This window comes from Chiloscyllium plagiosum, unplaced genomic scaffold, assembly GCF_037043375.1.
Source record: "Chiloscyllium plagiosum isolate Xiang-an unplaced genomic scaffold, Cpla_swu_hap1 HiC_scaffold_29, whole genome shotgun sequence".
Taxonomy (NCBI): Eukaryota; Metazoa; Chordata; class Chondrichthyes; order Orectolobiformes; family Hemiscylliidae; genus Chiloscyllium; species Chiloscyllium plagiosum.
In genome coordinates, this window is record NW_028270167.1 from 7,168,528 (window position 1) to 7,188,335 (window position 19,808).

The 19,808-nt window shown below is 42.7% G+C and overlaps 1 protein-coding gene across 3 annotated transcripts in view; it reads right to left on the minus strand.

Moving 5' to 3' along the window:
• Positions 1-1,057: 1,057 nt before the first annotated feature.
• The window catches only part of scn4ba (sodium channel, voltage-gated, type IV, beta a), a 32,384-nt gene continuing 13,633 nt past the window's right edge, over positions 1,058-19,808 (minus strand). For 2 of the 3 annotated variants that reach the window (XM_043676372.2, XM_087976341.1), the window contains exons 2-5: positions 18,942-19,120; positions 15,205-15,424; positions 14,186-14,315; positions 1,058-12,360 (exon numbers count right to left, since the gene is read on the minus strand). In XM_043676372.2, coding sequence (XP_043532307.2) covers positions 12,273-12,360; positions 14,186-14,315; positions 15,205-15,424; positions 18,942-19,120 — 617 coding nt within the window. In that variant the 3' untranslated portion in view covers positions 1,058-12,272. Of the gene's footprint in view, positions 12,361-12,897; positions 14,316-15,204; positions 15,425-18,941; positions 19,121-19,808 lie in introns of all 3 variants that reach the window. The other variant, XR_006309332.2, reaches the window with a different exon arrangement.

Consider the following 19,808-nt stretch of genomic DNA (forward strand, 5'->3'; position numbering starts at 1 on the left):
GGCAGCATCTGTGGACAGAGCAACAGAGTTAATGTTTCAGGTCTATCAGTCGTTGCGCAGTAACAGTCTCACCTCCTTGAGATCAGACACTTTCCTAAACAACTTGTTCAGAGATGTTATGACACACTTCTGGAGCAGTGGGACTTCAATCCGGCTCAGAGGTAGAGACACTAACGCTCTGTCACCAGAGCCTTAGTGCTGCAGTGAAACTTGAACCTATGGGCCCAATCTATTAGTCTCTGCTAGTAACTCAGAGTGTGGGCGACATTACCAATATACCACACCATCACTTCAGGAAGGTTGTGGATTCAAGATGTCAAAGGTGTGGTTGCTCAAAGAAGAGCATTAGACAGGGCTTTCTTTGTCCCTCCCGGTTCTTAGAATCCCTACAGTGCGGAAGCAGGCCATTCGGCCCATCAAGTCCACAATGCCTCATCCAAACAGCAAGCCACCCAGACCCTGTCTCCATAACCCTGCATTTTCCCCAAACCTGCATGTTGTCAGATTATGGCAGGTAACCTACGCAGACATGGGAGAATGTGCAAACTCCACCCAGATGGTCACCTGAGGCTGGAATTGAACCTGGGTTCCTGGCACTGAGGCACAGCAGTGCTAACCACTGAGCTGCCACGCTGCCCCAATTGAATGTAAAACAATCTCATAGCACTATTTTCAACAAGAAGTGTTCTTCCCCTTCCACCACAGTGTCCAGAGGTTTAATCACATGGTGGTGTTCTGACTGGTTTTTGCATTACAGCAGGCAAGGGTTCCACTCATTTTGGAAGTGTGGTGATTCACTGATGTCTGCCGTGTTTGGTCTGCGTTACATGTGACTCCAAGCTCACAGCAACATTGTTGACTCCCCCCTGAAAAGGCCCAATGAGTCACTTGGCTGAATCACAGAAACGTAGAAATGCTTGGATTTTCTTCAACAAAATCAAAGCAATAATGAATTAGTTTCCCCATCCTTTTAATAAGGATACAAGAAGAAATGTGGGCAGCCTGTGGTCATCGCCAACTCTGAGAAAAGAACGAGACAGGGGCAGATACAACAGGGTTAGATTGAAATGTTTTTATTTTGATTTGTGAGAGATCTTCTTTTTCATATAAAATAAATCTATTACCAGCATACAAAAATTAAATAGAATCTAGTATGTCAATCCTTTACACATTGGCAACCCATGCATAGTTTATATTTGGCATCTAAATTAAAAATTAAAGGCAATGCAAATTTCATGATCAGAGAGTTTGAGAGACACAGATTCTGCCCCGTTACCTTCTGGTCCAAAGTGTGCGTCCTACAGTCTGACAGTCACCAGAGTGAAGGGAACACAACCATCCCATGTGATGGTGTGATCAAGTTGGGTCATTCCTCAACCAGTAAAGACAGCCATTTCCACTCAGGCACAGTGACCCTCTGTTGTTTTCAGCTTCACTTAATGTCTTTAAAGATTAATGTTATTTTGAATTTTCTTCCTCAAGAAAGCCACGAATAATGTAAAATTATGATTAACTTCCCTTGATAAATGGTGAGGTATATCCTTTGTCACCATTTTATCTTTCGACTTGCCCATCCAAGGTATGGGTGGTAGTCCATTCTGATTGGAGGTCATGTCTTGATTCACAGTTCCAAAAGATTTGAGTTGGGGGAAGAGGGGGCACTCATTCCTAAAACTCGACTGCAGGAAAGCCAAGTGTTTTCTCCCGACCTATGTGGGAAGGTCATTAAATAATGGGGTGGCGAAGCTTTAAAACACAAAGGATGGCATGGTGGCTCAGCAGTTAGCACTGCTGGCTCACAGCGCCAGCATCCCAGGTTCAATTCCAGCCTCAGGCAACTGTCTATGTGAAGTTTGCACATTCTCCCTGCGTTTGTGTGGGTGTGCTCTGGTTTCCTCCCACAATCCAAAGATGTGCAGGTCAGGTGAATTGGCCATGTTAAATTACCCATAGTGTTAGGGAAATGGGTCTGGGTGGGTTACTCTTTGGAGGGTTGGTGTGGACTGGTTGGACCAAAAGACCTGTTTCCACCCTGTAGGGAATCTAGTCAAAGCCAAGGTGCACACTGCATTTGGTAGATAGCACTCTTCCATTTTGTACAAGTCTCCAATGTTTACTGACTAGAATCTAGTAAAATACCATAATTCCACTCTCCATCTACTCTATTTAATAGGTGGAATTCTACAAATACTTAGAATGGTGTTTTCTTTCAAAAATCAATAGTTTTTTTTAAAAATCACCTTCTGTTGTGCTCCCCCTGCAATGTGTAACTCTGTAGTGGCCTCTGGAGATTGTGAAATTAGGCAATCCAGAGTTGAAGAATTCTGTCAGTTACAGTCTAGCGTAGGACAAGCTCTGCAACACTCCTGCCATGTGCTAGCAACCCGGGCCAATGGGTACGGACAATCCAGTTCCTTCATGGAACCTCAGGTTGACTTGACTGGAGCAGTTGGGGTCTCCAGTGAGCCATTACCTTTGGTTGACTGGTGCATACAGGGGTGTACTAGGACACTCTTGGGGTTAAGAAACCTCCAGAAGGTAACTGGTCACAGGGTCTGTGGATATTGCATAAACTCTTGCTGTCTCTTTCATAATGCCCAATTTCTTGAGCACATTGTGATTTGACATCTGACATGCATTACATTTTAACAAGTATAGTGAGGTAACTGGCATCACAGTATCACTCAATCTAGTGACATCAGTGCAAATTCTAATAACAAGTCGGTTACATTGTGGGTGTCCATTCAGCAGAATCAAGAAGCATCTTAAACCCCATGCAATCAGCAGGGTGAGAAATATTTTCCCCGGGGTTTGGGCATCAGTTTGTTCACCACCCACCACCTCCACATGGGTTAGCTTTGTTACTGATTAGAATCTATGGTGACTTGAAAGTCATTTTCTCCTTGGATATGAAGTTGATGCAGCATTCTCAAGTTCGAGTCTCATCAACCACAGGCTCAGCCAAAATAATTGTAGCTGGCATCATTGTAGGTCCTTGCAATTTTTCATGCCAACTTATTTTAGTGATTCGTTCCATGCAATGAGGCTGTATGACCAATGTATTTCTTTATGTGGCATTGAGAGACCAAGGCCACCTCTTATCATCGCAATGTTGTGCCACAACTTCTCGAATTGAGCTAAATTTCAACTCCCAACATTTGGAACAGGTTCAGACTTGGATCCCACAAATAGAAGGACCAAGTCTAAAAACAATGGCATTCAGTTCCCCTCCCTCACCGCCATAATGTAAGTATTGAAGATGTCAAGAATGCTTCTGTGACATTGGGGTGTTGTGATGACCCATTTCTTGGTAGGTTACTGTTTTGACTCCCATGTGGTACCAACCCTTTATTCTGTCAGATATTGGGCTTTCCTGGATCTGACCATCCTCTCACCAGCTAATCTAGAGGCCAGTCATGAGTTTTTAAGATGCTTCCTGCTCATAAGGCTGATCAAAATCAGATCCAAATTTAGGCCAAAGTTGGCAGTTTAGGTTTGAAATCTGAATCCTGGCAAGAATTAATGACCCTGAGAGAAGGGAGAAGTTTCCCTCCTGACAGGAAGGATCAGGATTTTGAGAGAGAACTAACTCACTGGGTGAGGATTCAACAGGATCACTCAGAACTAAATCTACATCCCATCCAACGGGGGCAGGTTGACTTCCTCCTGCTCAAATGGGATTGGATGCAATGTTGGTTTTACATCATCCAGATTTTAATCTACCTCAAATCCAATATGTAAAATAAAAACTCAAATGTTGTCTCTAACACCAGCCTGCAAGTTAAAATTGCTCTCTTTGGATCCAAGTTTTCCAGTTTTGAACAATGCATTGATAGTGACTACGATCATTATAGACTTTCTTCAAGCAAAACAGTGTGAGGTTTGATGGATGAGACATCTTTTGGAAATTAGACACTCATTATTAAAGGAATATCTTTCCAAGATACTCTGAGAATGACCAGCCTCACTATCATATACTGATATTCTAAGGGATTGCCAAGCAGATGCTTGTTGCTATGACACCAGTTGTAAATGGTGCAGTGGCTTATTTGCCTGAAAAGTGCTGTTGGTACATCAGGCAATGACATCATCATTTTACTCGAGTAGTAAGATAATGAGACACTGCTTCCCATTTATTCCTAATGAGCAAATGGATTTGGTGGGGGAGCCAACACTCTGCCTTGTCAGGGGGTGGGGTGGAATTTACAATGAGTGAGATACAGTGATGTAACCATTGGTTTCTGATGGATACATCAATGCTCACTTTCAAGTTTTTGTCAGGTCCTTCACTGAGGACCCTTTATCATCTACCAGACACTTGGAAGGATCCACACACATGGAAGACTCTGGTGCAAATAGCTAAAAGGAAAGTTGTTCCTGGGTAATAATGCCAACCTAATGGACATATCACTGGCAGGAAGTGCCACTGGGGTGGGTTCACCCAGCTATGGAGAGGGATGCAAACCCGAGGTTTGAGTTGGCAGTAAGTGGAAGGAGGGAATGCTGACTGATTTGGTCTAAAGGCTGAGGTGGTAACAGCAAAGACTCTACAATCAAAGCTGAAAACTGAAGGTGCAATAACAGAGGTTCCAGAGAGCTACCTGGAAGCAGCTCTCCAAAACCTCATTGGCTCTCTTCAAGCAGATTGAAAGGGCTTGACTGAAACCCATCAGTGACTGAATCAATTGGAGCAATTAACTAATGGAAAAATGTTTGATAAATTATCATAATGTGAACATATAATGTGTCAGTGGCAGCTCATATTGCAATATTAGAAAGACCAGCCCAAAGGAATTTTTGGATGATTTCTAATCAACCTGTTCAGTGATGTTATTACACACCGTTGGAGCAGGTGGGACATGAACCCGGGTCACCTGGTCCAGAGGTGGGGACGCAACAACTGCACAAGAGACCTAATAAAGGTATCTTCATACTCTCTCATCAATCGGTTCTGAGATATTATCATGCTCCTCTGAAGTAGGTGGGACTTGAATCCAAGTTGCCTGGCTAAGAGGAAGGGACCCTACCATCACACCACGAGATCCCAAAGAAGTTTTAATTTTTTTTAAATTAACCTATTTTCTAATCAACATGTTCAGGGATGTTATTGTGCACCTCTGAAGTATGTGGGACTTCAACTTGGGCTTCCTTGTCCAGGGGTGAGACACTACCATGGCGTGACAACACCCCCCCCACCCGAAAGGAGTTTTTGTTTATAGATCCCAAAGGGGTTTAAGTCACTTTTATTTAAAAGTATCTACCTGATGCCCACATGTAGTTAGTGATGAGCCTGGGACCTCCCTGATGGTGAGAAAATGCAAAGATCTACATTCATAATGCAAGAACAGCTGGCTCCCCCAATGGGTCCAAGTGCCTGAATATACATAAAGTGTATGAACGCATGTCTGTGTCTTCAAAAGAGGACCACTTGGAGGTGAAGGGGGAGTGGAGCTCATTCACTGCTTTTCCATGAAATAATTATTGCTGGAACTATTTTGTAAATAGAATCTAATCCCAATATTGTCACTATTAAAGAACTGAAAGTCACTTCATGATTGCCAATGTTCTTGTTTGTACACAATAGCGGTGGTGACAGAAATTTGTACATGCCACACTGTCAGCTCCCCAAATTTTCTCAAGGTGCTTTCTTTGAAAAGCAATCAATTCCTATTGGTAATGCTCCCCTTTAGGACACAGATCATCTTCCTTCACATATTTGTTCAAATTTGTATTCCTGTTGTTTAGAAGGAAGGTTTAACTAACTCTATTACAGGAAGTGTGCGACTGCACCACTTCCTGGGCACAGTGACATCACCGCACTCAAAGGTCTTGTCTGGAAAGTTCCCAATCAGTTGCACATCTTTGGCAACTTGAACAAGAAAAATGACAACCAGAATCTCAAAGTGATCTTTCAAGTTCCCGACTGACCAAGCTTCAGATAATTTGCCCCTTAATTATGTCTTTGAAAGTCACAGCCAAAAACAAAAGCCAAGAGCTAAAATTGTATAAAGGTAGCATCCTGAGTAGCATCTTCTGTTATTTAATATCATTGGGCATGCAGAGTAATCGGGTGCTATGCAAATACTCCCAGAGTTTTATAATTGTTTAGAATATTTTTTGTGAATTTCTGAATGATTGCAATGGTAAAGCAGTGGTTCTGATCTCATACAGTGCACATTGTATCTTGGAAACTGACAATTCATTCATATTATGTTCTTCACACCTCAATATTGACACTCTGTACAGCACCAGTGCCTTGTGCCCAAAGGTGGGAAGTTCAGATTGGAAAGAAAGATAGTCTTGCTTCTCAAGGAGTGCAAGGTCTTTCTGCATCCAGTTTCTGACTTTGGTATAAACTTATGGAGAAGTGGCGTACATTTATACTACTTCTTGTATGTTTACAAATCACATGACAACTAGGGTGATTTGTCTCATCAATTTGGACCAAGACATAATAAGGAAAAAGAGTAATGCAGAGGAATAATTTGCCATATATCTTTGAGTGTCTCATCTCCTTTATGCTGTATTTAGAACACAGAAAGAGGCCAGTTGATCTCTGCTGATGACTGTGCCCCACGTGAGTCTTCTCCCAGCTTTCTTCATCCAACCCCATCATAACCGTTCCTCTCTACTACTACTTTCTACTCCTTTCTCCTTGTGCATTTGTCCAGCTTTCCCTCAAACATATTTGCACTTTTCACTTCAACGTCACCCTGTGGGAGTGAGTTCACATTCTCACCACTCCCTAGGTATTCCCTATGTAAATTCTACACGGACCTAAAGGAGGGAACATTATCCCCAAGATTCCTCCAGCTGCTGTCTTTACTGCAATGAACCATTAAGGTTTCACTGAAGGTGCTTTTCTGAAGATAACCCAACATCTGAACTCTCCATTTTCCAGATGGCTATCAGCTGGGAAACCTCAGCTGGGAGCTTCCTGGCTGAGAAAGGATGACCTATTGTAACTGATCATAGAGGTTTAGAATCATAGAGATCAATAGCACAGAAAATGGCCCTTCAGCCCGTCAAGTCTGCTCCAGTCAAAAACAAACACTATTCTAATCCCATTTATTCCACTGATATAACAGCAGGGCAGAGAGATCTTGTATGGTGGGGAGGGGGAGGTTGAGAGGGATGTAAGCATGGGTGCTAGGGTTGGGGGGGGGCTAGATTTATAATGGATTTATAAGAGTCTACAGCGAAATCTAGAGTACAAACTCAAGGTGTGTGCCATAACACTTGGTTTTTATTAATGTCCATCACTTCTGTGCTGACATCAGCTCAGTTAGGTGTACCACCAATGTGGGTGTGCGATACGACATATCTGATGTGTGGTCAGCTCACAATCTCATACATTATCTTCTCTCGGCATAGCCTTCAGACTGTCGACATTCCTTCACCATACTGCGTCACACTCCTGGAGCTCCCTCACAAACAGTACTGTGGGTGTCCCTACATGCCAAAGACTTCAGTAGTTCAAGAAGATAGCTCAACACCACCTTCTCCAGGACCTTGAGGGATGGGCAATAAATGTTGGCCTGGCCAGTGATGCCCACAGCCTTAGAATGAAGTAAAAACACCAACTCCTGGTAACAGCCACTGGCTAAGGTGTTGTGCAACCCGACTCATCCACATTTTCTTTCAGTTGCTTTTAAAGGGTGGTAGCTTTTGACCATCATCATAACTTTCTCAGAACACTTTGGGAAAGTTTGTGGATTGCAAAATTAATGCAAGCCAATCAGAAAATGATTGTTCCCTCCACTCAGACACCAGCACCTCAAGATGGAGTTAGATGAAGACAATCATAACCCTAACCTTATCGCCCAACAACCCAGAGAGATTGCATCACAGCAGCCATTGCTCTTCTTATTGGTTCCAAGGGTTTTGTATCCACCAGCCTCCCAGAAACCATTCTCATTGCTTGACGATCTCTGACACTGGTTTTCAAATTGCCTCATCACCCCATTGTCCTTTGTCCAATGTTTCCCTCCAAGCTATGAAAATATTCCCCCACAACCTCAGTTTTGGGACAATGGAAAAAATCTGAAGAAGGTATTTTTTTCTCTCCTGATTTGATAATATTTTTGATAAAAGCGAAATTTTGCAGATGCTGGAAATCTGAAATGAGCAAGAAAATGTTGGAAAGACTCAGTGGGTCTGTGGAGAGAGACCTTGAAGACTTGAAACATTAACTCTGTTTTTCTCTCTCCACACATCCTGCCAGAAATGTTGAGTTTCTCCAACATTATTTGTGTTTGTTTGACATAATTTAGCTTTGATTGAACTTCCATTAAGTATTTTATCCCTGGTCTGATACCAGCACACTTAAAAGAGCATTAATATCACTCAGTGTCAGCTCTGCTATTGAGTTAAAGGATAGCTGAAACAACAGTCAGCAGGTTTTAGGCAATCACACTTTCTCCAGCAATCTATCACCCACAATTGGGACTCTTTCCTGATCGTACTCCTGTTTACTGTGTTTTTGTTACATCAATAGACCGGGATGGCAAAGGTTAACAGCAAAGGTCTCAAAATGACCAGAGGATGAGTGGTCGGACAGCAGAGGGAGGTGGAAAGTCCCTCTACATCCATGAATTCATTGTCCTATCCTGGAACCCAGCACTGAAATGGTTAATATTGCTACTTCTGCTAGAATGCACCATGTTAAAGGTGTTTAATCAAAATGAGACAAGGGGGTCATCAGACCAAGCATTCCCATACAACTCCCATTAGCTCCAGTTTCCCAACATTTTCAAGAAACTTCACTAATACAGTGAGGAACCCAGTGATGATACCGTTCTCCTGTCCCTGTAACAAGCTTTGTCTATATCCCTCTATGTTTTCTCAACTTCGTTTGCCCTCGGCAATTGTTTTGATAAGACAACCATTAACTGGTTAACTATTGCCCCACAACCGAAGAATAAATGGGACAAGAAAATTGTGGAAAGTCACCAAGAAATTCAGAAAAAAAACAGATACAGGAACAAAAGAGGAGGAAAAAATGTCAACAGCAATAAGGGAGTAGCTGTCCCATTCCAATAAATGGGCAAGCTTTTTTATATTTCCAATTTATCTACATTGAGAAGAGAATCAATGCTAACCAATACTTTTTTGGAAGGATAGGACGAATGGTACCTATTACATGGGATGAACTGGAATAAGTCCAAGGTCTAATGTGAACAGGTTTTTGTTATGATCATGAAGGTTAAGGGAATGTAGGCCTTTAGCTCAAAGCATATACAAAGTGAGGTTACATTTCAATCGGACAGAGCCTTGGTCTGACATTATCTGGAGTAACTATGTTTAGTTCCAATCATTACATCACAGGAAGCATATATAGGTTTTGGAGGAATGCAGAGGCATGCACAGCGCGAAGGACTGAAACACATAGGACGTGCTACACAAACCTGGCTTGTAATCTCTTGTGTTCAGAATATGGAGGTCTTTAAAGGTCATCAAGGTCTTTAAAGGATTTGAGAGAGTGGAGAGAGGAAAATATTTTCTCCAATCGGGCATCAAGGACAGAATTGGATTATCAGAGCCATGTACTTGAGGAGTGAAATCATTAAACATTTCTTCATGTAAGGCTAGTGGAGATCTGGAACATTCTTCCCAAAATACTGAGAGTCAATTAAAGCTGCTAAGATTGAGGATGATAGATTTCTGTGATGGAAGGGAATCAAAGGAGGTCAAGTAATGATGGTCAGATTGAGGTACAGGTACAAATTAACCACAATCTAATTCTGTGGCAGTGCAAGAACAGAGGGCTGAATGGCCTCTTCTTATGGTCACTCTGATAATGTAGCTTTATGCTACAAGTGTCAGTGACAGCTTTGCCAATGTACTGAGAGTTCTCAACACATGCACCAAGGTATTACAGAGATTTGATAAGTGGGGGCATATTGATATAAACTTTTTTTTAATCCCTTCATGAAATGTGGGTGGCCCTGGATGGCCCAACATTTATTGCCTGATCCTAGTTGCTCTTGAGAAGGTGGGGGTGAGCTGCCTTCTTGGAACTGCTGTAATCCAAGTGCTGTAGGTTGACCCACAATGCCATTAGAGAGGAAATTCCAAGATTCTGACCCAGTGACTTTGAAGGAAGAATGATATATTTCCAAGTCAGGATGGTGAGTGGTTTGGAAGTGAACTTGAAGGGGGTGGTGTTCCTATGTGCCTGCTGTCCTTGTCCTTCTAGATGGAAGTGGTCACGGGTTTGGGAGGTGCTGTCTGAGGATCTTTGGTGAATTTCTGCAGTACATCTTGTAGACGGCACACACCACTGCTACTCAGCAAGGGTGGTGGAGGGAGTGGATGCTTGTGGATTCATGGCCAATAAAGTGGGCTGTTTTGTCCTGGATGGTGTCAAGCTTCTTTAGCGTTGTTGGAGCTGCACTCATCCAGGCAAGGAGGAAGTAATCCATCACACTCCTGATATGTATTTTGTAGACGGTGGACATGCTTTGGGGAGTCAGGAGGTGAGTTAATCACTGCAGTATACTTAGCTCTGAACTGCTCTTGTAGCCATTTTGTTTATGTGGTGTGTTTGGTCAGTAGGAAGTGCAATTCAGTGATGGTAACACCATTTAATGTCAAGGGGCAGTGCTTAGATTGTCTATTATTGGAGATGGTAATTGCCTGGCATTTCTATGGTGCGAGTGTTACTTGCCACTTGTCAGCCCAAGCCTGGATATTGTCCAGATTTTGTTGCATTTGAACAAGGACTGCTTCAGTATTTGAGGAGTAGCAAATGGTGCAGGAGTGTTGTGCAATCATTGGTGAACAGCCCACTTCTGACCTTATGATGGATGAAAGGTGCAATTAAAAGGTATATCTAGATTACAGTCACATTGAGAAGCAGGTTTTACACCCAGACAGCTATAAAGGTCTGGAACTCACTATCCGAAGGACTGATTGATTGACAGCATATCCTGATTGTATTTAAAGATTTGGACTATATCTTGAATGTTGTAACTAACACAGTGACAGACTAAGAGCTGGAAGGTGGGATAAGAGGTAGTAGCTTTTTTCTGTCCAGTATGGACATGATGCACCATAAATTTTCTCAGTTTCTACCCTCTTTTGCTACACTCTTCTCCCAGTTATATGTGGTGACAAGAAAATTAGGTTTCTGGGGAGTGAGAAACAATGGCTGACTATTGCCCCAGTCTATATTCACAGACAGCCATGTTTCAAGCTACAAGTGGACCTTCCCAAAGCGAACCCAAATAAATGCTGTTGAACTGGAAATCTCTCAGAGATATCCCTGATAGCACTGCTTCCCAATATGAATTATTCCTGTGCTGTTTTGGGGCAGCTGCCACCAACACTTGCTAGTTAGTTTAACCTAGTTAGCTGAGCACCAATTTACAGCTGTTATAATGGGCTGGAAGTCTGAAGTAAAAGACAGACTCAGCAGGTCTGGCATGAGAGAGAAACAGGGTCTAGATTAGAGTGGTGCTGGAAGAGCACAGCAGGTCAGGCGGCATCCGAGGAGCAGGAAAATCGACATTTCGGGCAAAAGCTCTTCATCAGGAGAGAGAGAAAAACAGTTAACATTTTGATTCCGGAATGACACTTCTTTAGGATTTTTCACTGCAAGCTGCCATCAACTAAACTTAAACCAACTTGCCTAATCATTGTATTCCTGGTTTAGCTAAATATGTCTCTGCAACAGATGACATTTCTCAAGATCTTTCCAATGATGAAAAAAAACTTGGGTTCCAGCAGAGTCAATTTAGATTCTCAGCAACCTCCCGGCCTTCCCAGCACGATTGTGGATTAGTCAGGAGAGATGTCCTGGCATGGTTTAACTCGTCATTGACTGCAGGAGAGCCAATTTATCTCAAGGGGCACAATCAAGTCAAAAGGAAGGAGTTGAAAAGTACAGTAAAACCCTGGCATAAAAGGCATCATGCGGCACAAGTCTGGTGCTACACAGCTGGTGTACATCCCTGTATGAATTGAATTGCATGCAGCAAGGTAGATGAAGTTGCATGCGATAGCATCTCCGAGCTGGATGTGACAGTGTTGAGGATAAGGGAAGGGAGAAGTAGGCAGTACATGTGAGCGGGGCGGTCAGGAATGAAGTCATGTCCATGACTGTGATGTCTCAAATGGATGGCCCAACTCTCCCGCGCAATCAGTGCACAATTCACCCACTCCCCTCCCCATTCTATAATCAGGTTACCTTACAAACTGTGTGTACCCGCTAGTGTTTTTATAGGCACGTCACATGTCTTTAAGCACTGATGCTAAAATCGGTGCAATCTTCAAGCCTTTGGTGGGGTTTTGAGGTCGGTTTTGGAACCGTAATGTCCACGCTCAGTGTTGGCACAGGAGTTTACCAGGCACTCCTTCCTAGAAAGACCACAGCAAGCACCATGAGTAGAAGCACCTACCCACTGGTGATATACAGCTAACACTTTGTTTACACAGGGGCACAGGCAATGCAAATTCAACCAGTTAAAACGTTTCGGTCCTGAATTTCCTCAGAGCTGCCGTAACTATGCTTTAGCCTGGACATTGCTTCACCCATGTGCTGGTGGGAAGGGATGTTTTCCCCACTCGTACAGGAAAGGTACAGCCACACAGATGAAACAGCTCCCAGGAAATTCTGAGCCATATTCCAGACAAAAGGCATTGCATTTTAATAATGTCTTTCAAGATGTCCCAAAGTGCGTTACATTCACTGAAATACTTCGAAAGTTAAGTCACTGTTGTGATACAGGAAAGATGGCAACACCTTCTGTGCACAGAAAACTCTCCCTTGTTACAATGACGACATGATTTTTTTTGTCATGTACTACTGATTGAGGGAGAAATGCTGATCAGGAATCTCCACAGAATGCCCCTGCTCCTCTGCAAAATAGTGTCAGAGGATCTTTTGGGACCTACCCGTGAGGTAGATAGGACCTTGGGTTAACACCGTATCCAGAAGACAGCTCCTGTGACAATGCAGCACTCCCTCAGTGCAGGTGTTGTGCTCAGGTCCCTAGGGCGAGTCTTGAACATACGCCCTCTCAGGTGTGTGTGGTGTCCAGTGAGGCATGGGGGAGAGAGAGAGAGGTTCAAGCAGAAAAAAAGTATTAAAATGGGATAAATTAACAAGAGGGATGGAATTACAACTGAGGTATTGGATGAGGAAGGAAGTCAGAATTCAAACTGGCGTGACTTTGGCACAGGAAGATTCCATCATCTGATGGGACATGGCTGCTTGTGTCAGACACAAAATGATGTCCAATCATTAAGCAAGTAAATTATTTACTCCATTATTACCCAAGACTCGACATTCAAAGGGAGGGGTTTGCTGGGGGACGGGGGTGGTTGTGATGATGTGGGTGAGAGGTGGTGGGCGAGCACAGTAGAGGGTGAAAAAGATTGCACCAGAACTAACTCTAACCCTATCACAGGAGCAGGAAATCTGAGACTGACCCAATAGCCTCAATGGACTAGAAATGCACAAGGAACATGTCAGCGAGTGATCAGAGAAAGGAGTTTGTTCACAAGCCTCAAATCCCGAATGATGTACTGGAAGAAACAGCTTAAACACAACAATTGAGATGCTACCTGATCAGGTAAGGCTTTTATGCCTGGATTCTAAAATAACATGGCTCTCAATATTAACAGGAAGCATTACAATCAATCCTCATTATTCTGTTTGAAGGTCAAATCCTTGCCAAGTATGGACTATAATTCAACATTGAAATAAATTGTGTCACATTAGATAGACTTTTCCATTAAAAAGCCTAAACCTCAGACATGAGTAATCTTTGTAGTGATCATATGAAGAAACTTATTATTCTTACTTGCATAGAATCAGTGAAGTATCCAACAGTAAACATTGCAGATTGTTCAGTCCTTGATATCTCTTAAGTAATCAGAGTTAAATTCTCTCTCTACATAGAACTGGATGGATGGAAGCTTTTCGGCACATCACACCTGTGTTATTGCTAATTTCTACTGACTGAACAACAGCTGAACGTTATTTTTAATCAAAATAAAGCAGAGCTACATGATCAAATCATAGGCACAAACTAGTGAGTGGTGCGAGGTATATTGGAGCACGTTACAGTTAATCAGTTAGTGCATCTTCTCATTCTAGTAACTGTTAGCTGCAAAGTTTTGCTTTAAGATGCATTTTTAAAAAATATTATAATGTTCTGCATTTTTTCATCTTACTTACTTCTTCTTTCCAACTCGCTTAATTATAAACATTACAAGCTTTTTAATAATAAATATTAGAATGATGAGTCCTATTAACCCTCCGATAACAGCCAGGATGATCACTGTCACTGTGTTGTCCACTTTTACCACTGCAATACAAAGAGAAAGTTTTACAAGTTACTACAATGAAAATCAACAGGTAGATTCATCATCAAATAGCTGATGTACAGTGGGATACAGGGAATATACATTAGGGAACAATGATGCACTATCAGAAATATAAAGATACATACATGGATCTAGAAAAACAGGTGAACAGTGGGATATACACACAGGAGGGTTATCAACAGATTGGGGGATACTATTCCTCAACATCTGATTTTACCCAAGTTAAAAAACAAAAATCTGAAACAGAAACTTTTGCCCGAAATGTCGATTTCGCTGCTCCTTGGATGCTGCCTGAACTGCTGTGCTCTTCCAGCACCACTAATCCAGAATCTGGTTTCCAGCATCTGCAGTCATTGTTTTTACATCAGTTCTGTCTCAGCAGAGTTAGAACATTTGCAGGAGGCAGGCTGGTTGTTCATATATTTTAATGTGGCTTAGTGCCCTGCCAGTAGCAGTGGTGGACTCTCCCTCATTATGGGCATTTAAGCGGGCATTGGATAGGCATATGTAGGATAGTGGGCTAGTGTAGGTTAGGTGGGCTTGGATCGGCGCAACATCGAGGGCCGAAGGGCCTGTACTGCGCTATATTCTTCTATGTTCTATGTTCTATGGCTGAGGCTACCATGCCTTCTCAAGCTTACCCCTGGCCTGAGGTGTTGTGGCCCTCAGGTTAGCCACCACCAGATGTCTCTCTCTCTCTCTCTCTCTAATGAGTGAGATTGTGATAACTTTACTATTACCCTCGATGTGAGAACAAATGAGCAACTGTGGTTATTGCCAAGCCTCCATTCCAGTAGCTCCAATTAGCCAGAAATTTTAAATTGTAAATTTTGCATTGCAAAGTATCACAAGAAAAAACAGAGCACTCACATTCACTGACAACCCTTAGTTGAAGAGACGCATTCGCCTCTTGATTCTTTTCCTGTGGGTTTTTGAAGTAACAAGTATAGAATCCATTATCCTCAAAATCCACGTCTGCAAGCAAAAGGGAAATATTCTTCTCTTTAATATTCCCAATAAATGTAACTCTGTCATACTCCTCAGATGGAAAGATGTGGGGTGTCTTATCTTTTAGTTTAATATGAATAATCTGTGCAAGTAAAAAATAAATCATAATTAGAAAACGTTTTTGGCCAAAGAATGTTTTATTTCCCACCATCCACCTGCCACCACACCCAACCCTAATGAATAACATTGTTTGCAAACTCAGGATTTCCCAAAGCACTTTGAAGCCAATTAAATGTGCTTCTGAACTTGTAGTCACTGCTGTTATGTCAGAACTACAGCAGCCAATGTTTTCACAGCAAGGTTCAACATTCAGAAAGCTGATAACAATGAGATGATGTGCTTAGGTGATGTTTGTTGAGATTTGGCCCCAGGACATCAGAAGTAACTTCCCTGTTGTACTTTGGTGTAATATCTCACATCACAACAATGACGGGGTGGCATGGTGGCTCAGTGGATAACATTGCTACCTCATAGTGCCAGGGACCCAGGTTCAGTTCCAGCTTTGGGTGACTGTGTGGAGTTAGCACATTCTGCATGAGTTTTCTCCAGGTGCTCCGGTTTCCTTCCAAGAGTGTGCAGGTTAGGTGGGTTGGACATGCTAATAGTGTCTAGTTAGCCATGAGAAATGCAGGGTAGGCTGTGTCCAAATGGAGATTCAGTGTAAACCTGAAGGTCCAAATGTCCTGCTTCCATGCTGTAGGGATTCTATTATATACAGTAATTCTCAGCTTTTCTGTTAAAGGCTTTGGATTGCACCTGAGGGTACAGTAAAAAACCACACTCACAGCCCGCACAATTCACAGGCTGAAGGTCAGGGGGTATTCCTCTTTTATGTTTAGTAACTTAAGGCTTTATCATTTTTTACATTCATGCCTCTCCATGGTTCCTGAATGTTGAGGTACCCTCGCAGTCATTAATCTGCCTCCACAGTGCACCACTCTCTGAGGTGCAGTTGAGGCTTTAGAGCTAGTGCCTCTCTGATTGCATTGGCGGCATTGAAAACCTGTAAGCAGGAGGACAGCCACAGAGGTAGTCAATCAGACGTGCCACCCCCTCCCCCCAAAGAATTGGTTCTGATGCAGGTAAGGACAGCTCATGGGTCTCCATTTGACATTGCTGCCCCAACACCTCCCTCACGGGAGAGCATTTCCCACAAGGGAACATCCTGGACTTAGTCTTTCCTTCCCCGCTGGCAATTCCTCAGGGAAGGGGACACCTCACCCAGTGACACTCACAAGGCTGTCCCCATCCAACATCCATCAAAAGGCACACAAGGAGCAAGGAAGGAGTAAAAGGGAAGGTGAGATCATTATTGAATTTTTAACACACTGTCAGAAGCAGTGGTTTTGAATAAAAAAAACAAATTGATTTTCAAATTTTCAAATAAAAATAAGGTGGGTTAACCAGATTGAAAGCTGTAGATAGAATGTTCAACATTCTTTGAGTTTTTAAAACATTTTTATCACAATGCGGTTACATTAAATAAAGCTGCTCCTAAATTAAAACCAATCCTTTCAGGAGTGATGTTAGGACATACCTTCTCACACCATAAATTTCAGAACTTTATTTTCCACAAATGATAACTGATGCTTGATGAAGATTGAGGAGATTGATAAATCTTTAGCTGACTTTAGGGGAAAGGCAAATATGTGGAGTTATGTCACAGATGAGCCCGAACCCTACTGAATGGTGCAACAATCTCAGGGAGCTAAATGGCTTCCTTCTATCTTTGACTAGATTTATTTCTTTAATGTTAATGTTTGTTTCCACTGCACATGTTTATCTCAATTCAGATCTAAGCCTGATGCAGAAAGAGAATTTAAGATTCGTTCTTCTTGTGGATAAAGTTTATTGACTTCTCAGTCACATAGGAGAAAGTGAGGACTTGTGATGCTGGAGATTGGAGTCAAAAGTGTGGTGCTGAAAAAACACAGCTGGGTCTGTTACCCACTCTCCAACTGCCACCGTGACAATGACTGCCTCAACCTGTTCACCCCTCTCATTCACTCCAACCTCTCACCCTTGCAACATGCAACCCTCCACTCCCTCCGTTCCAACCCCAACCTCCCATCAAATGGCTGTGCCTTACTCAGTCACATAGCTCATCCCACACCCAGTACTCTCTGTTCCATCCTTTATAATAACTTTCTCGCTTTATTATTCCATTAATCCTAGTCGGAGTCTTAACACTTGCTGTATTGACACACAAAATACAATCAGTCAGTGCATAGGTATAAGGGACGTAGAGGCACAGGCCAAAGCCAGACCAGTGTTATCAGAGGTGGCTTGAATCTCACCACAGCAGATGAAGAGATCTGAATTCAATAAAATCTGGAATAAAGAGTTGGTATAATGGTGATAGAGTCATATAGTCATAGAGTCATAGAGATTTACAACATAGAAACAAACCCTTCGGTCCTGCTCATCCATGCTGACCAGATATCCTAACCTAAACTAGTCCCATTTGCCAGCACTTGGCCCATATCCCTCTAAACCCTTCCTATTCATATACCCAACCAATTGCCTGTTAAATGTTGTAATTGTACCAGCCTCCACCACTTCCTCTGGCAGCTCATTCCATACATGCACCACCCTCTGGGTGAAAATGTTTCCCCTCTCACCTTAACCCTCTGCCCTCTAGTTCTGGACTCCCCCACCCTAGGGAAAAGACCTTGTCTATTTATCCTATCCATGCCCCTCATGATTTTATAAACTTCTATAAGGTCACCCCTCAGCCTCTGACTCCAAGGAGAAAGTGAGGACTGCAGATGCTAGAGATCAGAGTCGAGAGTGTGGCGATGGAAAGATACAGGAGGTCAGGCAGCATCTGAGGAGCAGGAGAATCAACATTTCGGGCATGTGCCCTTCATCAGGAATGGTGAAGACCTTCCTGATGAAGGGCTTATGCCCGAAATGTCGATTCTCCTGCTCCTCAGATGCTGCCTGACCTGCTGTGTCTTTCCAGCACCACACTCTCGATCCCAATGCCCCAGGGAAAACAGCCCCAGTCTATTCGGCCTCTCCCTATTGCTCAAATCCTCCAATCTGGCAACATCTTTGCAAATCCTTTCTGAACTCTTTAAAGTTTCATGTAACCATTGTGATAAAAACCCTTATCCTTGAGGGAAGCAAATTTGCCATCCTGACCTACATGTGACTCCATGCCCATAGCTATATAGTTGACTCTTAACTGCCCTCTAGACAACTGAGGATGGACAACAAATGCTGGCTCAGCCAACAATACCCATATCCTATACTTTTTTTAAAAATAAGACTTAGTAGAACCAAGCAATGGATTTAAGAAAGAAAGGGTGTGAGAGATAATAAAGAGCTCCATAGAACACATTTGAGGAGTGGTCTTGATTTGAATGCAGTGAGGATGTGGGGGGGGAGGGAAGCAGGGTAGGAGTAGGATTCCAAAAAAAAGACCTATACATTGGGTCATGCAATGGGGACCCCTCAGCATTAAACTGAGAATGTTGCTAAGAGAATTTTCTCCAAGAAATACCCACTAGTAGTGTGAGAGTGGAGGCAAATGTCTTGGTGGAGAATGGGAGTCGTTGGGGAGTGAAAAGGGAACATGAATTTGCATGGCTCACTTTCGATTCTTCACTCGTTTGGTTTTTCTGAAATGTCCACCAGAAGATGGAGTCTTTGAAGTCCATGCAACTAGCGAACGTACAGGGCAACTCGACATCAGTGCCGTTCAGTACCACAATCGTTGACAATTTTCCAATGTGAACTTCAATGGCTTCATTAGCTTGAAATATAACACAACCTGCCGAGAAAGACAGTGAAGTTAGAAAAAAAAAATCCTTCGTTACGAGTTCAGAATTCTCTCCCATTTCAATCTCTTTGTTTTCCCTCACTCTCTCTTTATACTCTCCAAAAGGGCCAACATGCTCACTGAGGTTCCACAGAATCCAGGTACACGGGTGATTCTCCCAAACTTATCATTCCTCGCGGGCATGCTCAATGACTGTTAAGAGGACTCATGGAAATTTTGGAAATTGAGGAGAATGGAATCATCCATCCAAGGTAAATCACTGTCTTCCAGACGTACCCAAACTGTACAATCAAGGGATTTCTTCAACACTTTGAAGAATGGCAATCCACAATGACTTTATTTGGCCTGCAGTGTATATTAGGCAGTACATAGAAAAAGTTCCTGAAGGAATTAGATTAAGAGATCAGATACAAACAAGTTGAGGAAATCTGAACATCTCTCCCTCAAAAAACTGCTTTATCTGTGAGAGAATTTCAAAACTGAGATTGAAAGGTGTTTGTCAGTCAACAGCTGCATTGTCAAGGCAGATAAGTGGATTAAGTTGTTGATCAGGAATGATCTAAGTGAATGTAGGAACAGCTTCTAGGGGCTGAATGGCCTCTTCCTGTTTTTATGTTCCTTCTTTGAAGTAGAAATGCCAGTTGTCAGTCGCTGATCATCTGACAACTGCCTCCCCCTC